The sequence below is a fragment of the Bos taurus genome, chromosome 1, assembly GCF_002263795.3.
Source record: "Bos taurus isolate L1 Dominette 01449 registration number 42190680 breed Hereford chromosome 1, ARS-UCD2.0, whole genome shotgun sequence".
Lineage (NCBI taxonomy): Eukaryota > Metazoa > Chordata > Mammalia > Artiodactyla > Bovidae > Bos > Bos taurus.
This window is the reverse complement of record NC_037328.1, coordinates 76,562,486-76,579,909: the sequence shown is the minus strand read 5'-3', so window position 1 is coordinate 76,579,909 and position 17,424 is coordinate 76,562,486. Positions and strand designations below refer to the sequence as shown.

The 17,424-nt window shown below is 37.4% G+C and overlaps 1 protein-coding gene across 10 annotated transcripts in view; it reads left to right on the top strand.

Annotated features, from left to right (window-relative positions):
* The window catches only part of IL1RAP (interleukin 1 receptor accessory protein), a 244,081-nt gene that overhangs the window by 143,573 nt on the left and 83,084 nt on the right, over positions 1-17,424 (top strand). For 6 of the 10 annotated variants that reach the window (NM_001430306.1, XM_059885858.1, XM_015471906.3 and 3 more), the window contains one exon: positions 1,373-13,181. In NM_001430306.1, the coding sequence (NP_001417235.1) occupies positions 1,373-2,091 (719 nt within the window). In that variant the 3' untranslated portion in view covers positions 2,092-13,181. Of the gene's footprint in view, positions 1-1,372; positions 13,182-17,424 lie in introns of those variants that run through there. The other 4 variants (NM_001430307.1, XM_015471911.3, NR_190885.1 and 1 more) reach the window with 3 other exon arrangements.

Sequence of the window (17,424 nt, the reverse complement as noted above, 5' to 3'; positions counted from 1 at the left end):
GAAACAGTAGACTTCCTAAACTTGCATCCTCGGTTTTATGAAAGGTAGAAACATAAGATTCTGAATAAGATAGGAAAGAAAAAGGAGTTACCAAGACACACAGATACACACACACACAAACAGGCTTTGAAGAAAAGTGATTGAAGCAAAAAGATAAGATTGAAGCAAAAAGTCACTAAAATACTTTGTGCTCTTGATAAAGCCAGTCACAAGTTCTTAAACACTGAGCACATCTCTTTTGGTTTTCCTTCAAATTCATGTTAAATTCAACAGTTGGAAAGAAAGAATATGGTAGAGAGCAAAGCTCCTTCATTCTCTGTCAAATTCATCATCCAATTCACTGCAAACTTTCAGCTTGTCTTCACAGACTGAGAAGTTTCTCCCTCAGTGCTTCACTCCTGGCCTGAAAAGCATAGGTGCTCAATCTCGTGGTCTGTTCACAGCGTGTGTTTTCAGAGTTGTCAACAGCTGCAATTTACAAGTTTGGAATTTCCTTCAGAAAATCTGTTTAAGCTCCTAAATCTCACAATGAGTTTAGCATGGAGTTTATCTCAAGAAGCTTTTGTTAGGTTTTGCCCAAATTCACCACAAAAACTATTGGAATTGAATGCTTGGTGAGAAGTCTAATTGGCTGATTTTTACCAGTTATTGTTGTCATTGTTGTTGCCTCTTTAATTGTTACTCAGACCAATTCTTGACATACAGAGAAAAAGAAAGGGAATTTTGGTTGACATCACAGTCACTACTATGAACTCTCTGATATGTCCAAAAATTTTAAGTATCAAGAGCTATAACTGTGTGGATCCTAGGAGCTAGTAATGCCCTGTAGATCTTTGCTGATAAGACTGTGTCTGGAGCATTATGTTCAGTCCTGTTCATGATAATACTCTTAGGTGACATATATATATACATAAACTGAATTGTATTAAGAAAAAAAATCAGTAAAAAAAGGGAAGAGACTTGTTACCAATTCATATGGAGAATAAGATATAAAATTCATGAAGTTATTTAATCTAGAGATGAGGAAAAAAATACAATGAGATCACAATAATTATGAAATACTTAAAGTATTTTAAAATGTTAGATCTAAGACCACTAAAGTACAAGGAAACAACTTTTCAAAACGAGAAATTATTTACAAGTAGAGCTGAAATTAGCTGCTTTTAGAGGTGGTTACTTCCTCATCCTTGAAGGTAGCAGACACTGTAACAATAAGAATAGTGTAAATGAGATTCCTTACTGGAGTAGATTATTTAACACTTCGATCTTGTATTCCCAAGTGTTCATTGCCTGTCCTCCCTAAGACTGTCAACAATGAACTGAAACTTGTATGTTTTCACTAGGCATTGTCCTATCTTTCATTTTCCTATAGATACAGTGGAAGCAGTTTTTGACTTCATTCAAAGGAGCCGGAGGATGATTGTTGTGCTGAGCCCAGATTATGTGACAGAAAAGAGCATCAGCATGCTAGAGTTCAAACTGGGTGTCATGTGCCAGAACTCCATTGCCACCAAGCTCATTGTGGTTGAGTATCGTCCCCTTGAGCAGCCACACCCAAGCATCCTACAGCTGAAGGAGTCTGTATCTTTTGTGAGCTGGAAGGGAGAAAAGTCCAAACATTCTGGCTCTAAATTCTGGAAGGCCTTGAGACTGGCTCTTCCACTGAGAAGTCTGAGTGCCAGCTCTGGCTGGAATGAGAGCTGCTCTTCCCAGTCTGACATCAGTCTGGACCACGTTCAAAGGAGGAAAAGTCGTTTGAAAGAGCCCCCAGAACTCCAGAGCTCAGGGAGAGCTGCAGGCGCTTCTCCGGGCCCAGACACGATGTCCAAGCACAGAGGGAAGCCCTCTGCAGCCTGCCGGTGCTGTGTCACCTACTGTGAAGGAGAGAGTCAGCTTAGGAGCAAGAGCCGGGCAGAGATCCATACCCAGCCCCAGTGGGAGACACACCTCTGTAAGCCTGTTCCCCAAGAGTCAGAAACTCAATGGATACAAAATGGCACCAGATTGGAACCCCCTGCTCCCCAGATTTCAGCCCTTGCTCTTCACCATTTCACGGATTTATCCAATAACAATGACTTTTATATCCTATAATTACTGTGTGGTGGGTGGTGGCTGCTATTTCTACCAGCCCATTATGTGTCATGAACCTATGGGAATAATTGACATTTTTATCATCTAATGGACTATCAGGTTGTGTCCCCTTTATTGATTTTTAAAAACTATTTATTTCTAGGAGACAAAAGACCTGAAGGACCTGAATCCAGATTTATTGCCTCTAATGGTCTCAGAAGAGCACACTCTTCTTGGGCCCTAGAAGGTCAGTATGTGCAAGTTGCCTAAAGTTTGATCCTCTCTCTTACCCCATGGTTTTAAACAGAGCAAAGAATTTCAGTGTTTCCTTTGAGTTTGTTGACCAACCTCATACTATAAGTCAGTCAGGTGTACTTGGGCTATGACACTTAACAGGGTATGTGCATCTCGAGGGAGCATCATGGAAAGAAGTCAGTTTCAATTTTGGTGGAAGCTGTAGGAACAGGCTCAATGGGAAACCTACAGAACATTTTCCCAGGAAGAACCAAGTACTCCCACACAGGGATACATAGTGTTCTGTCTCACTGTAAACTAGTGTTCTCTAAACTGCCTAAAGTTGTTAGCATCAATAAAGTTATATTTTTATGTGATTTCATTTGTACTAACAAATTTTTACCTCTCTCTTTCCCTTCTACTTTTTTATGGCTTTTACATTCATATCTGAAGACTATTCTCTCTAAGGAATTTGAGATTTGGTTTGGGTACTAGGAAAGCTGAGATGTGTCTTTAGTTTCTTTCTAGGAATGATCTAGGAAAGGGCCAAAAGAGAATGAGAAAATGTCTCAAAGGAAATGAAGAGCTATACAAAAATATCCTTATAATTTTAGAAATGACAGCTGAAAAATTCAGTATGGTTAGGGGTTAGGGTAGAGTTTGGTCCATCCATCCCTTCTTCTCATTTGGAATTCTGAGGATAGTCATTCAAGTGCCTACAAGGGTCAAAATGTAAGAAAAAGGAGAAAAGAGGGCCACATATAAGTATAATACAATGTTCTTCCTCTAGTACTCATGTGTATATGGACATAGATAGAGATAAATATCTCTTTAAATATTTTAATACAATCATAAAAGGCACATAGCATTTGATTTCCAAGTCAGGGAGAAAATAGAGATAATTAAGCCTGGAGGTGAAGTATATATTTCTTTTAAAAGGACCATCCTTCACTCTGTTTCATTTGATTCCTGTCAATGATTAAGCCCCAGTGTTGAAAGTGTATCATTTTTCAAATGAATCTCAAAGTCTAGATTTTTAAGTAATCTGTCAATTATGAAACAACTTTAAAAAAAAAAAGAAACAACCTAAACACATAAGCACATATTCACCCAAAGGGCCACTAATTTGTAATTTCAGAGCTAAAGTATTCACTCAAAAAGAATGTGTCGAATGGGTATCCAAATAACCCTGGTGATATTGAGACTGAAGAACACAGACTGGCCCTAAGGAAATAATGGAAAACATTTATTCCCTCCCCAAACTGAAGACATCCAGACACTCAGAATAGGGCTGAACTGACCCAACACTCCATTAAGGAGAAAAAGCTGGAAATAGTGTGTCTTCCATCTAGTCTGGTAAAGGGTCCCTGCATGGTGGTTTTACTGTAAGAAAATTAGAAGCACAATCTACTGCTTATGAACAGGAGCAAAGTAAAAGGAGGCAAAGGTGGTACCAGACATTAGCACTCACTTCAGCACACAAACATGACTCCTCATGAGCTATGGCCCAGTGCACGTCAGCCTTTCTCGGTTTTTAATAATGAACGAGGGCCGGAGAAAGAAACCAGAGTTTTCATCCCACTCCTCCCCTTGGAAAGAAATATAGAACTCTGTTGAAACAAGAAGCGATTAGATCCTTTTCATGCAGAAATAAGATGAGGGAATAGGGCTCTCCAGAGTAAATAGGACTCAACAAGAAACTTACAGTTAGGAAAGGACAGGCCACCCCACCTGAACACCCAGCAGTAAATGACAGTGTGCAACTCATGTTCTACATTGCAGGCCTTCTTAAAGAGATTAATCCATTCTTGATGTATGTTCAGGAATCTTCACTTGGAAGACAGATAGGTAGTTTCTCTCTAAATCTGTTAAATAGTGGCTAATGTAAGTTGCTCCAAATCCCAAGTAGGGAGAGAATGCTGTTATCTGTAATCAGTCTTATTCCTTATTAGCACAGTGTTTCAAACCATAAAATATGTTTGGGAAAACTGATAGATTACTTTTGTCATTTATAAATTATTTCCTAAGTGAAGAAAATAATTGAAAAGACTAGTGGCAGAGGCATGAAAAATTAAACATGAACTCTTACTATGAATGTGTAGCTGGATAATCTCAAAAGCTCAGTTTTGGTCAGTATCAATATCCATTGACAATATAAGCACAATGTAACCAATAAAATGTTATGATTTTTGGCATATAGCCAAAATCTAAAAGATGTTCGGACAGATCATAGACCATACTTGTACTGTATGGAGAAAAGCAAGGAGGTTATATGATTATTTCCTGACCCAACACGGTACACTTGAATGTAGTGTTCAGTACAAGACATTTCAGTGGGGTGAATAAGGAGAAAAATATTTCCTCATGGGTCATGCAGATTCCTGACTCAATTGATATGGCTGTAAGTTAAATGGATTTCACTTACACAGGAATATTTCCTTTTCAGGAATAAGTTTCAAGTTAAGTAGAGATAAATATGAGACCCGCTTCTCTCCTATTTTACCATGGGCTCTAAGGGTCTCCATCTCCTGTGAGCTAAAACAGAGATAATATTATTAAACTTATTGGACTTTGTGAGTATTAAATTGTATAACTCATGTAGGTTCATATCACAGTGTCTGGCACATTGTAAGTGCTCAATAATTGTTGGCCAATTTTATATCCATAGTGAAACCACTCCATTTGCATAATTATTTATGGCTTACAAATTGATTTTATTACATCATTTTTTAACACAAAAGCAGTACAGAACAGGAACATATTATCCAGATTAAGTGACTTTCCTAATGACACTCAATCAATTAGCAAGAGTTGGGCTTCTAATCTGGGCTTCTGACCACTGACCCAGTGCCGATTGTAGGACTACTCTTGTAAGACTCAAGTGGAAGTATTCCTCTTACAAAGCCACCTAATTAGAACTATTTAACTTGAACTGTTATACATTCCAATCAAAAAGGCAGTTAATATTAACCCATACACAGCAAATTAAATGTCATATCAAGTATGTGGTGTGACAACTGACCTTCTCATATTATGGTTTCTATAATTTCACTTTAAAATATTATAACATTTAAGTATTAAAAAGTAGAATAATTTTGTTTTTTAGAATCTATGATCGTATTATAATTTTCTCCCCAAATAGATAATTTGTATTTTTCTTTATGGAAAATAAAAATATGTTCACTGTTCATCTTGAAAATAGAATATAATATTTTAGGAACTATCATTTACACCATGAGTTACAAGTACTTCTTCTTATAATTAGTAAAATCTCTGGTAATAATATATTTACTTCCTGTGTGAAGATCTGAGGTGGTTAGTAAACTAATGTTACTAAACTAATGTTTTTGAAAAAGTTATGAATAATAAATTGAACTAATCATAAAGATGTGTGCAGAAGGACAAACAATCCCTATGGCACTTCTTTCAAACCTTTGTGTCTAAAAATTGTTTGGAGAAGGGCATCTTACAGGTGAAGATCTCAGGTGAAGCCCCTACTCCAGAGAGACTGGTTTATTAAGTACTGGACATTGTCTAGGCCCTTGATAATCAAATAAAGTATTCTATGCATCAAACAACTACCTATGATAATTCTTTCAAACCCCATCATATTTTTATACTACTCAGGCTATAAAAGGAGATAGCCTCTATTAGAGTCTACTCTAAAGTTCCTTAAAGTGTATTCCTAGATACATCCACATGAGAGTCAATTTTGGTTTCATATTAAAATGCATATTTCTTGATCCTATGCAATATGAGGATCTCTTGAGTGGAGCAGATTTGCACTCAGAATAAACTTCCCAGGTGATTCTGATTTACAAAAAAGCTTAAGAAACAGTAATTTTTATCTCTCTTTAACACCTCTTTTACCCTTGTAGGCTCTGATTTTCTCCAGCCAAGGAGGACTACGAATCATCCTTTTAATAAGCTATAGGTGTTTACAGGCTATAGATGAAAATATAGGGCAAGTTTAACCCTTAGAGTTGCCTCAGCACGAGGAGACATTTGAATAAATGAGTAGCTAATGGAATATATTTCTAATGTACAAAACATCAAACACTGACATTTGGAATCTGATAGGATTGCTGTAGCTTATAATATATAATTATCAGAATCACATAAGCAATGCTGTGCTAACAAATAACCTCAACATTTTAGTAGCTTCATATAACAAGACATTTCTTATATATGCTACTTGTCCAGGCATAAAGGCTTACTTTCTTTAGCATTGCAACCTGAAATGTGTGGCAGCCTGTTATTCTATATTTCAGACTAATTATCATACTTGGTACTTTCTTAATTCATTGGCCAGAACTAGCTACACATACTGATCTAGTCATAGAGAAGGCTGGAAAATGCAGTCTTCCTGTGTTCCTGGAAAGAAGAATGAAATAGAGCTTGGAAAACACATAACATTATCTGTGTCTAAGAATGGGATACTGAGATTGCCTGAAGAGCCAAGAGACCTACAAACTGAGATATGTCACATACTTTGGTAATGAAGGAATAAAAGGACTTTGCTGCCAACACCCTACCTCAGGTTGCCAACCTGTCAAGTCAGATTGCTGTTGGAGAAAAACAAAAAAAAACAACAGTGTACAGAAAAGTGTAGACCTTGCATTTAAACGTTCCCCAAAGAAAAATTACTGAAGAAATGCACAATAAATATAGCTTCTAATTAAGGGGAAGCATTCTTAAAAATTGAAAAATTTTAAGTTTCTGTATTTGGTTAATTTCCATTCAGTTAGTTCTCTAAGAATGTGATGCTCAAACTATCTGCCAATGAGCCATTTCATTTTTGAATATTCAGGAACCCTCAGAAGAATTAAAGACATTTAGAACACAGCAGAGTATGTAACACAGTCATTAGAAAGCATCACTTATTCATTTATCTGAAAAGCTAAATAGGGAATTCAAGCTGAACATGTTAAAGCTAAGATGAAGGAAGAGACTAATGCTAATGTGTACTTTATGAAGTCTACTATTATCTAGGCATCTGCTCTATGATTTGGATTCTCTGTACTAAAATCTGAATGTTTATATGACTCTTCTAATATCGTGAAATAGCATTTTATCATAAAAAAGTGCTATTTTGGGAGTGGTAAAGATTGATGCTTAAGAAACTTTTTTCCTACATTTAAACGTAGTTGGTTTTAGGCTTCCTGGGTGGCTCCCTGGTAAAGCATCTGCAATCAGGAGCCATGGGTTCGATTCCTGGGTCAGGAAGATCCCTTGGAGAAGGAAATCACAACCCACTCCAGTATTCTTGCCTGGGAAATCCCATGGACAGAGTAGTCTGGTGGGCTACAGTCCATGGAATCACAAGACTCGGACATTAATCAGTGACTAAACCACTACCACCATACTTGGCTTACAATGTTTTGTTAATTTCTGCTGTACACTGAAGTGATTGTTATACATGTATAGGTGTGTGTGTGTATATATATATATATACATATATATACATATATATGTATATATATATATATATAATTTGGTTTTATGTTATAATATTGAACAAAGAAGAGGTTTTATGCCCTAGTGAGGTGAGGACACTATTGACACATTCCAAATCTTCAGAGAATAATTTACAAGTTTTTTATTTGGGACAACTTAAAAACACTTAAAAATATTTAAATGGAAAGAATGTTCTTTGAAATGGGTGCATGGAAAGGAAGCAAAAAGATTCAAAATAAACTGAACTCAGATCATGAGCTATTTTTATCCTACTTCAGGTAATAAGACCATTAACACTCTATTGCCATATTGAAAAAAAAAACCTCAAGATACAATCTTTGATGTATTTTTCATTTAAGACACAAAGGTATACATAACAACTTACTGCTTTTCTATTGTCTAAAACTGTGTCATATGCTTGTGAATAATTTATAATTTGGGCTTCCCTGGGAGTTCAGTCAGTAAAGAATCTGCCTGCAGTGCAGGAGACGTACGTTTGAATCCCCATGTCAGGAAGACCCCCCGGAGAAGGAAATGGCAACCCACTCCAGTAATCTTGCATGGGAAATCCCATGGACAAAGGAGCCTAATGGGTCACAGTCCATGGGATCACAAGAGTGGGATATAACTGAAGCAACTGGGCACCAAGCACAATTTGTAATTTGGTGTCATATTTTGAAACATACCTTGGACAATGGTTCTTAACCAGAATTGAACATCTTTTTAAAAACTGAGCTTACTCCAGACTGATACATCTACCAAAATGATTTATACACACACACACACACACACACACATATATATATATATATATATATATATATATATATATAAAATCTTGTAAAGGATAACTGCCTCAAGTTGTCCGTACAATATTTGCAAATATTTCAATGAAAAATCAATAGTGACATATTACAAATTTGGCGTAAAGAGGTTAAAAAATCCTGATACACTAGACAATTTTTTCCCTTAAAATGAAAAACTTAAAACTCATTCCCACATATTAAGACTTGAGTCTTTTATTCTTATATCTTAAAATGAAATTATATAATATATGAGGAAAACCAATGCAGATGATAACATTATAAAAATCACCAATGTAATTACTTAAGTGCATAGACAAAGAAGGCCAGAACATATGATCTGTCATCTAGAACAGGAAAGTGTTGAAGGTGTAGTAACTTGGCTATAAGCAAAACAATTTGATGACTTTCAAGAAGTGTCAGGAGAAAAAAAAAGAATAAATGAACCCATTCATTTTTTCACAAACCCCAGTAATAAAAAAGGGACAGATGATATATAAAATTCCCCAAATATCATACTTGAAAGCTAAAATGTGGAGTGGATGTCAGGTATTAAGGAATAAAGTTGAATGGTTACTTCCATCATATGGGCTCTTGATATAGTGGAAAAAATACTAGATAGGAGTCAGAAGACCTGAATTGGAGTAACAACTCTCCTATAAACTGTGTGTGATTTTCAAGCAAACACTTTTGCTCTCATGTTTTTAATTTCCTCATATATAAAATAAGAGCAATATAATATTTACCTCATTGGATTGTCATAAAGGTAAACTTATATAATAAATGTGAAGCTGTAAAATGTGGAAACTATTTACTTGGGCTTCCCAGATGGTGTTAGTGGTAAAGAACCCCTCTACCAATGCAGGAGAAGTAAGAGATGTGGGTTCAGTCCCTGAGTTGGGAAGATTCTGTGGAGGAGGGCATGGCAACCAATTCCAGTACTCTTGCCTGGAAAATTCCATGAACAGAGGAGCGTTGGTGGGCTACAGACCATCGGGTTGCATAGAGTCAGACATGGCTGAAGTGACTAAGCACAGCACATGTGCTTGATAGTGGGATGAAGATGACAATGATATTATAGAAGAAAGTTGAGCAAATGAAGAGGTCCAAATGAAGCTCCTTAGTCTACTAAATTCTGGGGTACTTACCACAGTACATAGAGTAATTATAATCTTTCATACCTAAAAGTTAGAGAATAGACAATACAATTTCATATGACTCTAAACACTGAAGATTACAAAAAAAAATCAATTTCTGAAAAAGTAAGAAGTAAAAAAATAGCTCTATTTGTTTTGCATTGCCATATAATGAATTCCCCATAGAAGCTTGAAACAACACCTACTGATTACATCTCTTTGTGGGTTAGGAATTTGGGAGAGGCTTAGCTGGGTGGTTCCTAATCAGAGTTACTCCTAAGGTTACTGTCAGAGTGTGTCCAGGGCTGTGGTCATCTGTAGGCTTCACTGAGGATAAAGGATCCACTTCCAAGTGCAGGCACATGGGTGTTTGTAGGAGGCCTCAGTCCCTTGCCATATAGACCTCCCTGTAGGGTCGTAGGGTGACTTAGTATCCATATGCCACATCAGCTGGCTTACACCAGAGGAAGAGATTCCAGAGAGAGAGGCAGAGAGAGTCTCAGTATCATCTATGACCCAGTCTCCAAAGTGATGTATCATTATCTCTGCAATAGTCTATTGGTTAGAAACGAGTCCCAACGTCCAGCCCAAACTCAAGAAGAGGGGAATTTAGCTCTTGAAGGCAGGATCAAAGAATCTGTCAACATATTTTAGAGCCAGTCCTGTAACATAGAAAAAAACTTTTTCAGTTGAATAAATTGAAGTTCAGAAAAGGAAAGTGATTGGTCATTAGCCTTCCTAACTTCATCCCTAAGCCAATAAGCTAACCCGCTGGCACCACAACTCAAATGAGAGCTAACTAACTTGTTCTGGCTAGGACATTTCTTCCGTTTAGTGAAAGACTGTAAGCCAGAGAAGAATGATATCATCTGTAGTCCTGGTATCTCTGTCTTTCTTTCTGTTTCTGTCTCTCGATCTCTCTCTTCTTTCTCTCTTTTCCTTCCCCTCCCCTCTTTCTGTTCTACTCCACAAAGAAGCAAGCAGACTCTGAAAACTGCAGATGGATGAGGTAAGTGGAGCTGGTTAGCCATATTCTTGGTCTGGAGTTGAGTCCAAAAATAGAACTTTTATTCTGGGCTTGCTTCTAAAGAGATCGAAAGTGACAGTTTATTTCAAAAAGCAGCTGCTGCAAAAGGAAGGATGAGTAGGTAATTGCTCTCTTTGAAGTAACCCAGGTTCTAGTCTTAGCTCTGAACTGAAATGATTATATATTAATAATCAAGTCATTGATCCCCTGTATCTCATACTTCTAAGCCCCCCAACCCCATAAATGGATGGAGTTGGACTAGACATTTTATGCTTCTTTGGTTTACTTTGTCATTGTTTAGTCACTCAGTCGTGCCCGACTCTTTACAACCCCATAGAGTGTAGCCCACCAGACTCCTCTGTCAATGGAATTTCCCAGGCAAGAATACTAGAGTGGGTTGCCATTTCCTTCTCCTGAGGATCTTCCCTATCTAGGGATCAAACCCACATCTCCTGCATTGCAGGTGGATTCTTTACCACGGAGTCACTGGGAAGCCCTTGGTTTATATAGTAATGCTTAAATAACCCCCTTCTCTCTCACATACATATACACCAGCATCCAAGTCTAGTTATAATTGGAAGAATATTTAAAAGGTACAAGTTTTCTTCTCAAGGAATCATGAACTGTGCTTTATTTAGACCTAATTCCTGTAACATGCATTCCTCACTTGTAAAGCTAAACAGCTTACTTCTTTCTGTTCTCCCTTATCTGTTTTCTGTCACTGCCTGGTACCAGTAGCTTTGAGAAGATACATTAAGTTTATATGGAGCCTCCTCATAGTTCAACTCTGATGCCTCCAATTTCTCTAAACTGATTTTAATGTCAAATTCCAAGGTCACCACTTTGTAAATTAGATTGAAAAAAAAAGTTACCGTCTTGCTTCCTAACAGCTTTATACTCTTGTCTTTTACCCAAAGAAATTCCAAGTGACCTTATTATTGTGATATATGTTCATATATTTCACCATGCCAAAAAATAAATGGAGACTACTTCTGAAACTACACAGTATATAAACAGTAACATCTATGGAGTTAGAAGATCTGAGTTCTAATTCACACTATAATTCTTTTACTATGAGACCCTGAGCAAAGCACCAACTATGTCATAGTTTCCCCATCAATACAATTCAAGCATCATGATGTGGTTCTAACTCAGATATTCTAGAAGCTGGTATAATAATGAAGCAAGACTTTTCGCTTTGTTTCAAGGTATAATCCATGATTCCTTCTGAGCTGTAATCCAAAGTCAGATGTCTAAGGAACTGATTCATCATAAGTACATTAAATGCTAGTTGAGTTGCACAAGATGAAAACAGATCTGAGATCTCTCTTCCCCTCTCAACCTGAGTCAATTGTTCATCAACACTTGTTCATCTATTTCCCAAAAGTCTTTCAAAATTTTTCTCTTTTCCCCAGGAATTCTAAGAATTTGAGCTACATACAGACCAAGTACTCTTTTCTGAACATGCCATGGATTTTCATGCTCTATATACCTTTGCTAATGTTACTTCTGTTGGAATGCCTGCTCTTTTCCTCCCCCATGTAAGAGAGTTCACACAACACAATGCTTCAACTTCAGCTCAAATGTTTTTAAACCTATGAAATTCCCAGATAGAGTTGGATATTCCTGCTCTGTGACCGTATTGTTCATAAGACTTCTGTTACTGAATGATACTTTATTGTATTTCTCTTTCACCTACTATCCTCTAAGTGTCTGTGGACAGAAACTATCTATTGAATCTCTAATTTAATTTAACAACAAAATGAGAACATAACATTTTCCATTCATGTTTTGTTAAATAAATTAATTATGACCAGTATCACTGAGTACAAAGTAATAAAGCCATGCCTCTTTCTTACTTCCATCTCCACTCCATTACAGATGCAGTGTTCTATAAAAGATAGCATTTTAGGATTTTGTTCATCACTTGTAAGATGAATTTCAATATTGGAATCCTGGGGGTCCCAACACCACATCCAACTTCATTAAATTTTGCCCTTGGCATTGCTTGATGACAGATGACCCATGACCTAGTATGGGTGAGAAGAGGCCCAGCTGCACCATGCCTGTCCTGGTTGCCACCCCTACATTAAGGACTCCTGTCCCTGTTTCACACTATCTGCAGTCACAGCTGATGCTGGAATCAGCATCGTGCTCATCAGCAGCTGTTCTATTTGTGATCTTGCTGTTAAATAAATCCAAAACGACAGGACACTAAGCTGTGGTAAATAATCACTACCTACAATGTACTGTAGAGTATTTTTTGCTAATGAATTCAAGAAGAAAAAAATTAAACCTGCTTATTGTTTCAAAATTCAGGTGATACTGTAAAAAAATTAATAAAGTACTATTTGATTCAGGGTTAATTGGTAATTAAGAGATCAGTTCTTCCAAACACCCTGTATAATGTATTTGTTTACTCTAGGGGTCAATAAACTCTTAATACATCTTACAGCCCTCCTTTCTGTGTTTATCATCTCTACTGTGGTTCAGGACTCATCACTTCTTATAATCGCTTTTCTAGTTTCTTTCAGTGATTCTAGTTCCCCCTATTTAAACTCTTGTGGATACCACCACCAAATCAGTCTTTCTAGGATATAACTTAGACCATGACGTGTCAAGTCCCAAAGAATCTGCATCTCATTTTCCACAAAATGAAACTTGTTTTGGTTTGCTTTGCTCTGCACTTGGGATACTCCATTCTTTATTCTGAGCTTATCTTCAGCAACTTACATTTTTCTGCTTTTGCGTACATAGTCAACACTCCAGTCCAACTGAGAGACAATGTTTCTTGAATACTTTTCCATCAGTGTGACTTTGTTCAGATTGTTAATTCCCCAAGACCCTTCTACTCATCTCCCATGTCTACTCTCAAGGTTACAGTTCAAATATCACTTTTCTGATACCATTAGCAGAAAATATTTTCTTTCCTATCAAATCTCTCATTGTATTTTTCCCACTTTTTTTCCATTAATTTACTCATTCAATAATATTGAGGATCTACTTGAACTAGGTGGAGAATACTCTTGAGAGTCCCTTGGACTGCAAGGAGATCAAACCAGTCCACCCTAAAGGAGATCAGTCCTGGGTGTTCATTGGAAGGACTGATGTTGAAGCTGAAACTCTAGTACTTTGGCCACCTGATGCGAAGAGCTGACTCACTTGAGAAGACCCTGATGCTGGGAAAGATTGAGGGCAAGAGGAGAAGGGGACGACAGAGGATGAAATGGTTGGATGGCATCACCGACTCAATGGACATGGATTTGGGTGAACTCCAGGAGTTGGTGATGGACAGGGAGGCCTGGTGTGCTGTGGTTCATGGGGTCACAGAGAGTTGGACACAACTGAGCGACTGAACTGGACTGACTCTGTGCCCAGTACTTTTGTAAAAACTCAAAACACAGCAGTGTACAAAACAGATTAAATTTCTTTCTCTCTTTTAGGCTTACATCCTAGTGGTAGGAAACAGGAAAAAGTAAAGTGTTAATAAGTAATTAAGATACAGAGTAAGTTTTATGGATTTAGATAAATCAGACACATGGGACAAGAAGTATTGGGAGACAACTTTTCATTTTAAATAGTGTTCATAGAAAGGCCCCACAGAGAAGGTGGCTTTTGAGTGGAGACATAAGAGAGGTGGAGGAGTGAATGGATTTACTAGCAAGTATAAAGGCCATGTTTTGTTGTTGTTCAGTCATTAAGACAAGTCCAACTCTTTGCAACCCCATAGAATTCAGCATGCCAGGCTTCCCTGTCCTTAACTGTCACCTGAAGTTTGCTCAAACTCATGTGCATTAAGTCAGTGATGCCATCCAACCATCTCATCCTCTGTTACCCTCTTTTCCTCCTGCACTCAATCTTTCCCAGCATCAGGGTATTTTTAAAAAAGACAGCTGTGGTACTTACATACAATGGAATATTACTCAGCTATTAAGAACACAATTGAATCAGTTCTAATGAGGTGGATGAAATTGGAGCCTATTATACAGAGTGAAGTAAGTCAGAAAGAAAAACACCAATACAGTATATTAATGCATATATATGGAATTTAGAAAGATGGTAATGATGACCCTGTATGTGAGATAGCAAAAGATACACAGATGTAAAGAACAGACTTTGGGACTCTGTGGGAAAAGTTGAAGGTGGGATGATTTGAGAGAATAGCTTTGAAACATGTATATTACCATATGTGAAATAGATGACCAGTCCAAGTTCGATGATTGAAACAGGGCACTCAAAGCTGGTGCACTGGGACAACCCAGAGGGATGGGATATGGAGGGAGTTGGGAAAAGGGTTCAAGATGGGAGACACATGTACACCCATGGCTGATTCATGTCAATGTATGGCAAAACCACTACAATATTGTAAAGTAATTAGCCTCCAATTAAAATAAATTAATTAATTTTAAAAAGTCAGCTCTTCACATCAGCTGACCAAAGTATTGGAGCTTCAGTTTCAGCATCAGTCTTTCCAATGAGTATTCAGGCTTGATTTCCTTTAGGATTGAATGGTTTGATCGCCTTTCAATCCTTTGAACTCTCAAAAGTGTTCTCCAGCACCACAATTTGCAAGAATCAATTTGAAATTTGAAAGCACTCAGCTTTCTTTATGGTTGAACTCTCATATCTATACATGACTACTGGAAAAACCATAGCTTTGACTATATAGGCCTTTGTTAGTAAAGTGATGTCCCTGTTTTTTAATACACTGTCTAAGTTTGTCACAACTTTCCTTCCAAGAAGCAAGTATCTTTTAATTTCATGACTTACAGTCACTATCTACTGATTTTGGAGCCCAAGAAAATAAAAATCTGTCTGTTTCCACTCTTTCCCCTCCTATTTGCCATGAAGTAATAGGACTGAATGCCATTACCTTAGTTTTTTGAATTTTGAGTTTTAAACCAGTTTTTTCACTCTCCTCTTGCACCCTCATCATGAGGTTTTTTAGTTTGTCTTTACTTTGTGCCATTATAGTAGTATCATCTGCATATCTGAGACTGTTGGCATTTTTCCTGGCATAAAATGTCAAAAAAAAAAGAACAAGTACTGTGGTTTGCACATGGAGTATGAGGACTACCTGGGAGAACAGGGAATGAAGTCAGGGGCACTAGAGTAATTTGACAATAACGTGTGTCTTTGTAGATCATTGTAAGTTCCTATCAGTTTACTCCAAGTAGAACAGCAAAAGCTTTCTCTATAGTTTCAACAGGAAACAGATGACATATATAAATTGAGGAAAATAAATATACTTTAATAAATTTTAAATTTACAAATGTAGGCAACATGTTAAATAAGCTTAATAAGAGTACTACCACAGTACTAGCAACAATGAGCAGCATTACTTCCCTAGGCTAAGATGGCAATGAGAAAGAGTAATTATAAGACACCAGGAGTGTCTGTGAGGAGTGGGCTGCTACACTGCAACTGTGGTTTTCAGTAAAGGGAAACAGCCAACATTTGTTGACCATACAGAAACAGGAGGATTACCTAGACCTCACTCTCCTCTTCCCACAAATTTCTGGTTAGTTCCTCTCATTGCTGGATCCAACCAGAATCTAGAGATCAAAGAATCTTGTAGATGAAATCTAATAAGTTCAGCCCACTTTGAACATAAACAAGATCTAGGGAACACACAAAGATATTCAGATCTGGAATCATTTGGAGAGATCTGAATAGAGGGGTGACATGACATATTTTACATCTTATCAGGACATTTTGTGAAGGATAAATTATAGGGGAACAAGAATGGCAATCTACTAAGTGAGAGATAATGAGGACTGGGTCAGTATGTTAGCAAGGAGGCAATGAGAAGTGGTTGCAAGCTTTGCAATTTGAAAGTTCTGACCTATTAGAAGAGGGATATTAAACTATGAATGGAACTAAATTAAATTCATAGTTTTGACCCAAGCAACTGAAAAATAGAGTGGCAGCTTTGACAGAGGGGCAAGATTAGAAAGTCAGTTTGTTTGTTTGTTAAAAATTCAAAATGCTTCAGACTTCAACATGATGATGCTTAGGAGTCAGCTTAGTGCTGGGAACTTGCCATTCAAGACAAAGGACTAAACAGAATGTATTCGTTGTTGTTGTTCAGTCTCTACGTCGTGTCTAATTCTTTGCGACCCCATGAACTGCAACACACCAGGCTTCCCTGCCCTCACTATCTCCCAGGGGTACTCGAACTCATGTCCATTGAGTTGGTGATGCCATCCAACCATCATATTCTCTGCTGCCCCCTTCTCCTTCTGCCCTCAATCATTTCCAGCATCAGGGTCTTTTCCAATGAATGGTCTTCTCCAATCAAGTTGGCAAAGTATTGGAACTTCAACTTCAGCATCAGTCCTTCCAATAAATATTCGATGTTGATTTCCTTTAGGATTGACTGGTTTGATCTCCTTGCTGTCCAAGGGACTCTCAAAAGTCTTCTCCAACACCACAATTCAAAAGCATCAATTATTTAGTGCTCAGCCTTCTTTATGCTCCAGCTTTCATATCTGTATATCACTAATGGAAAAACTGTAGCTTTGACTACATGGACCTTTGTCAGCAAAGTGATGTCTCTACTTTTTAATATGCTGTCTAGGTTTGTCATAGCTTTCCTTCCAAGGAGCAAGCGTCTTAATTTCGTGGCTGCAGTCACCATCTGCAGTGGTTTTGGAATCCAAGAAAATAAAATCTGCCATTGTTTCCATTTTTTTCC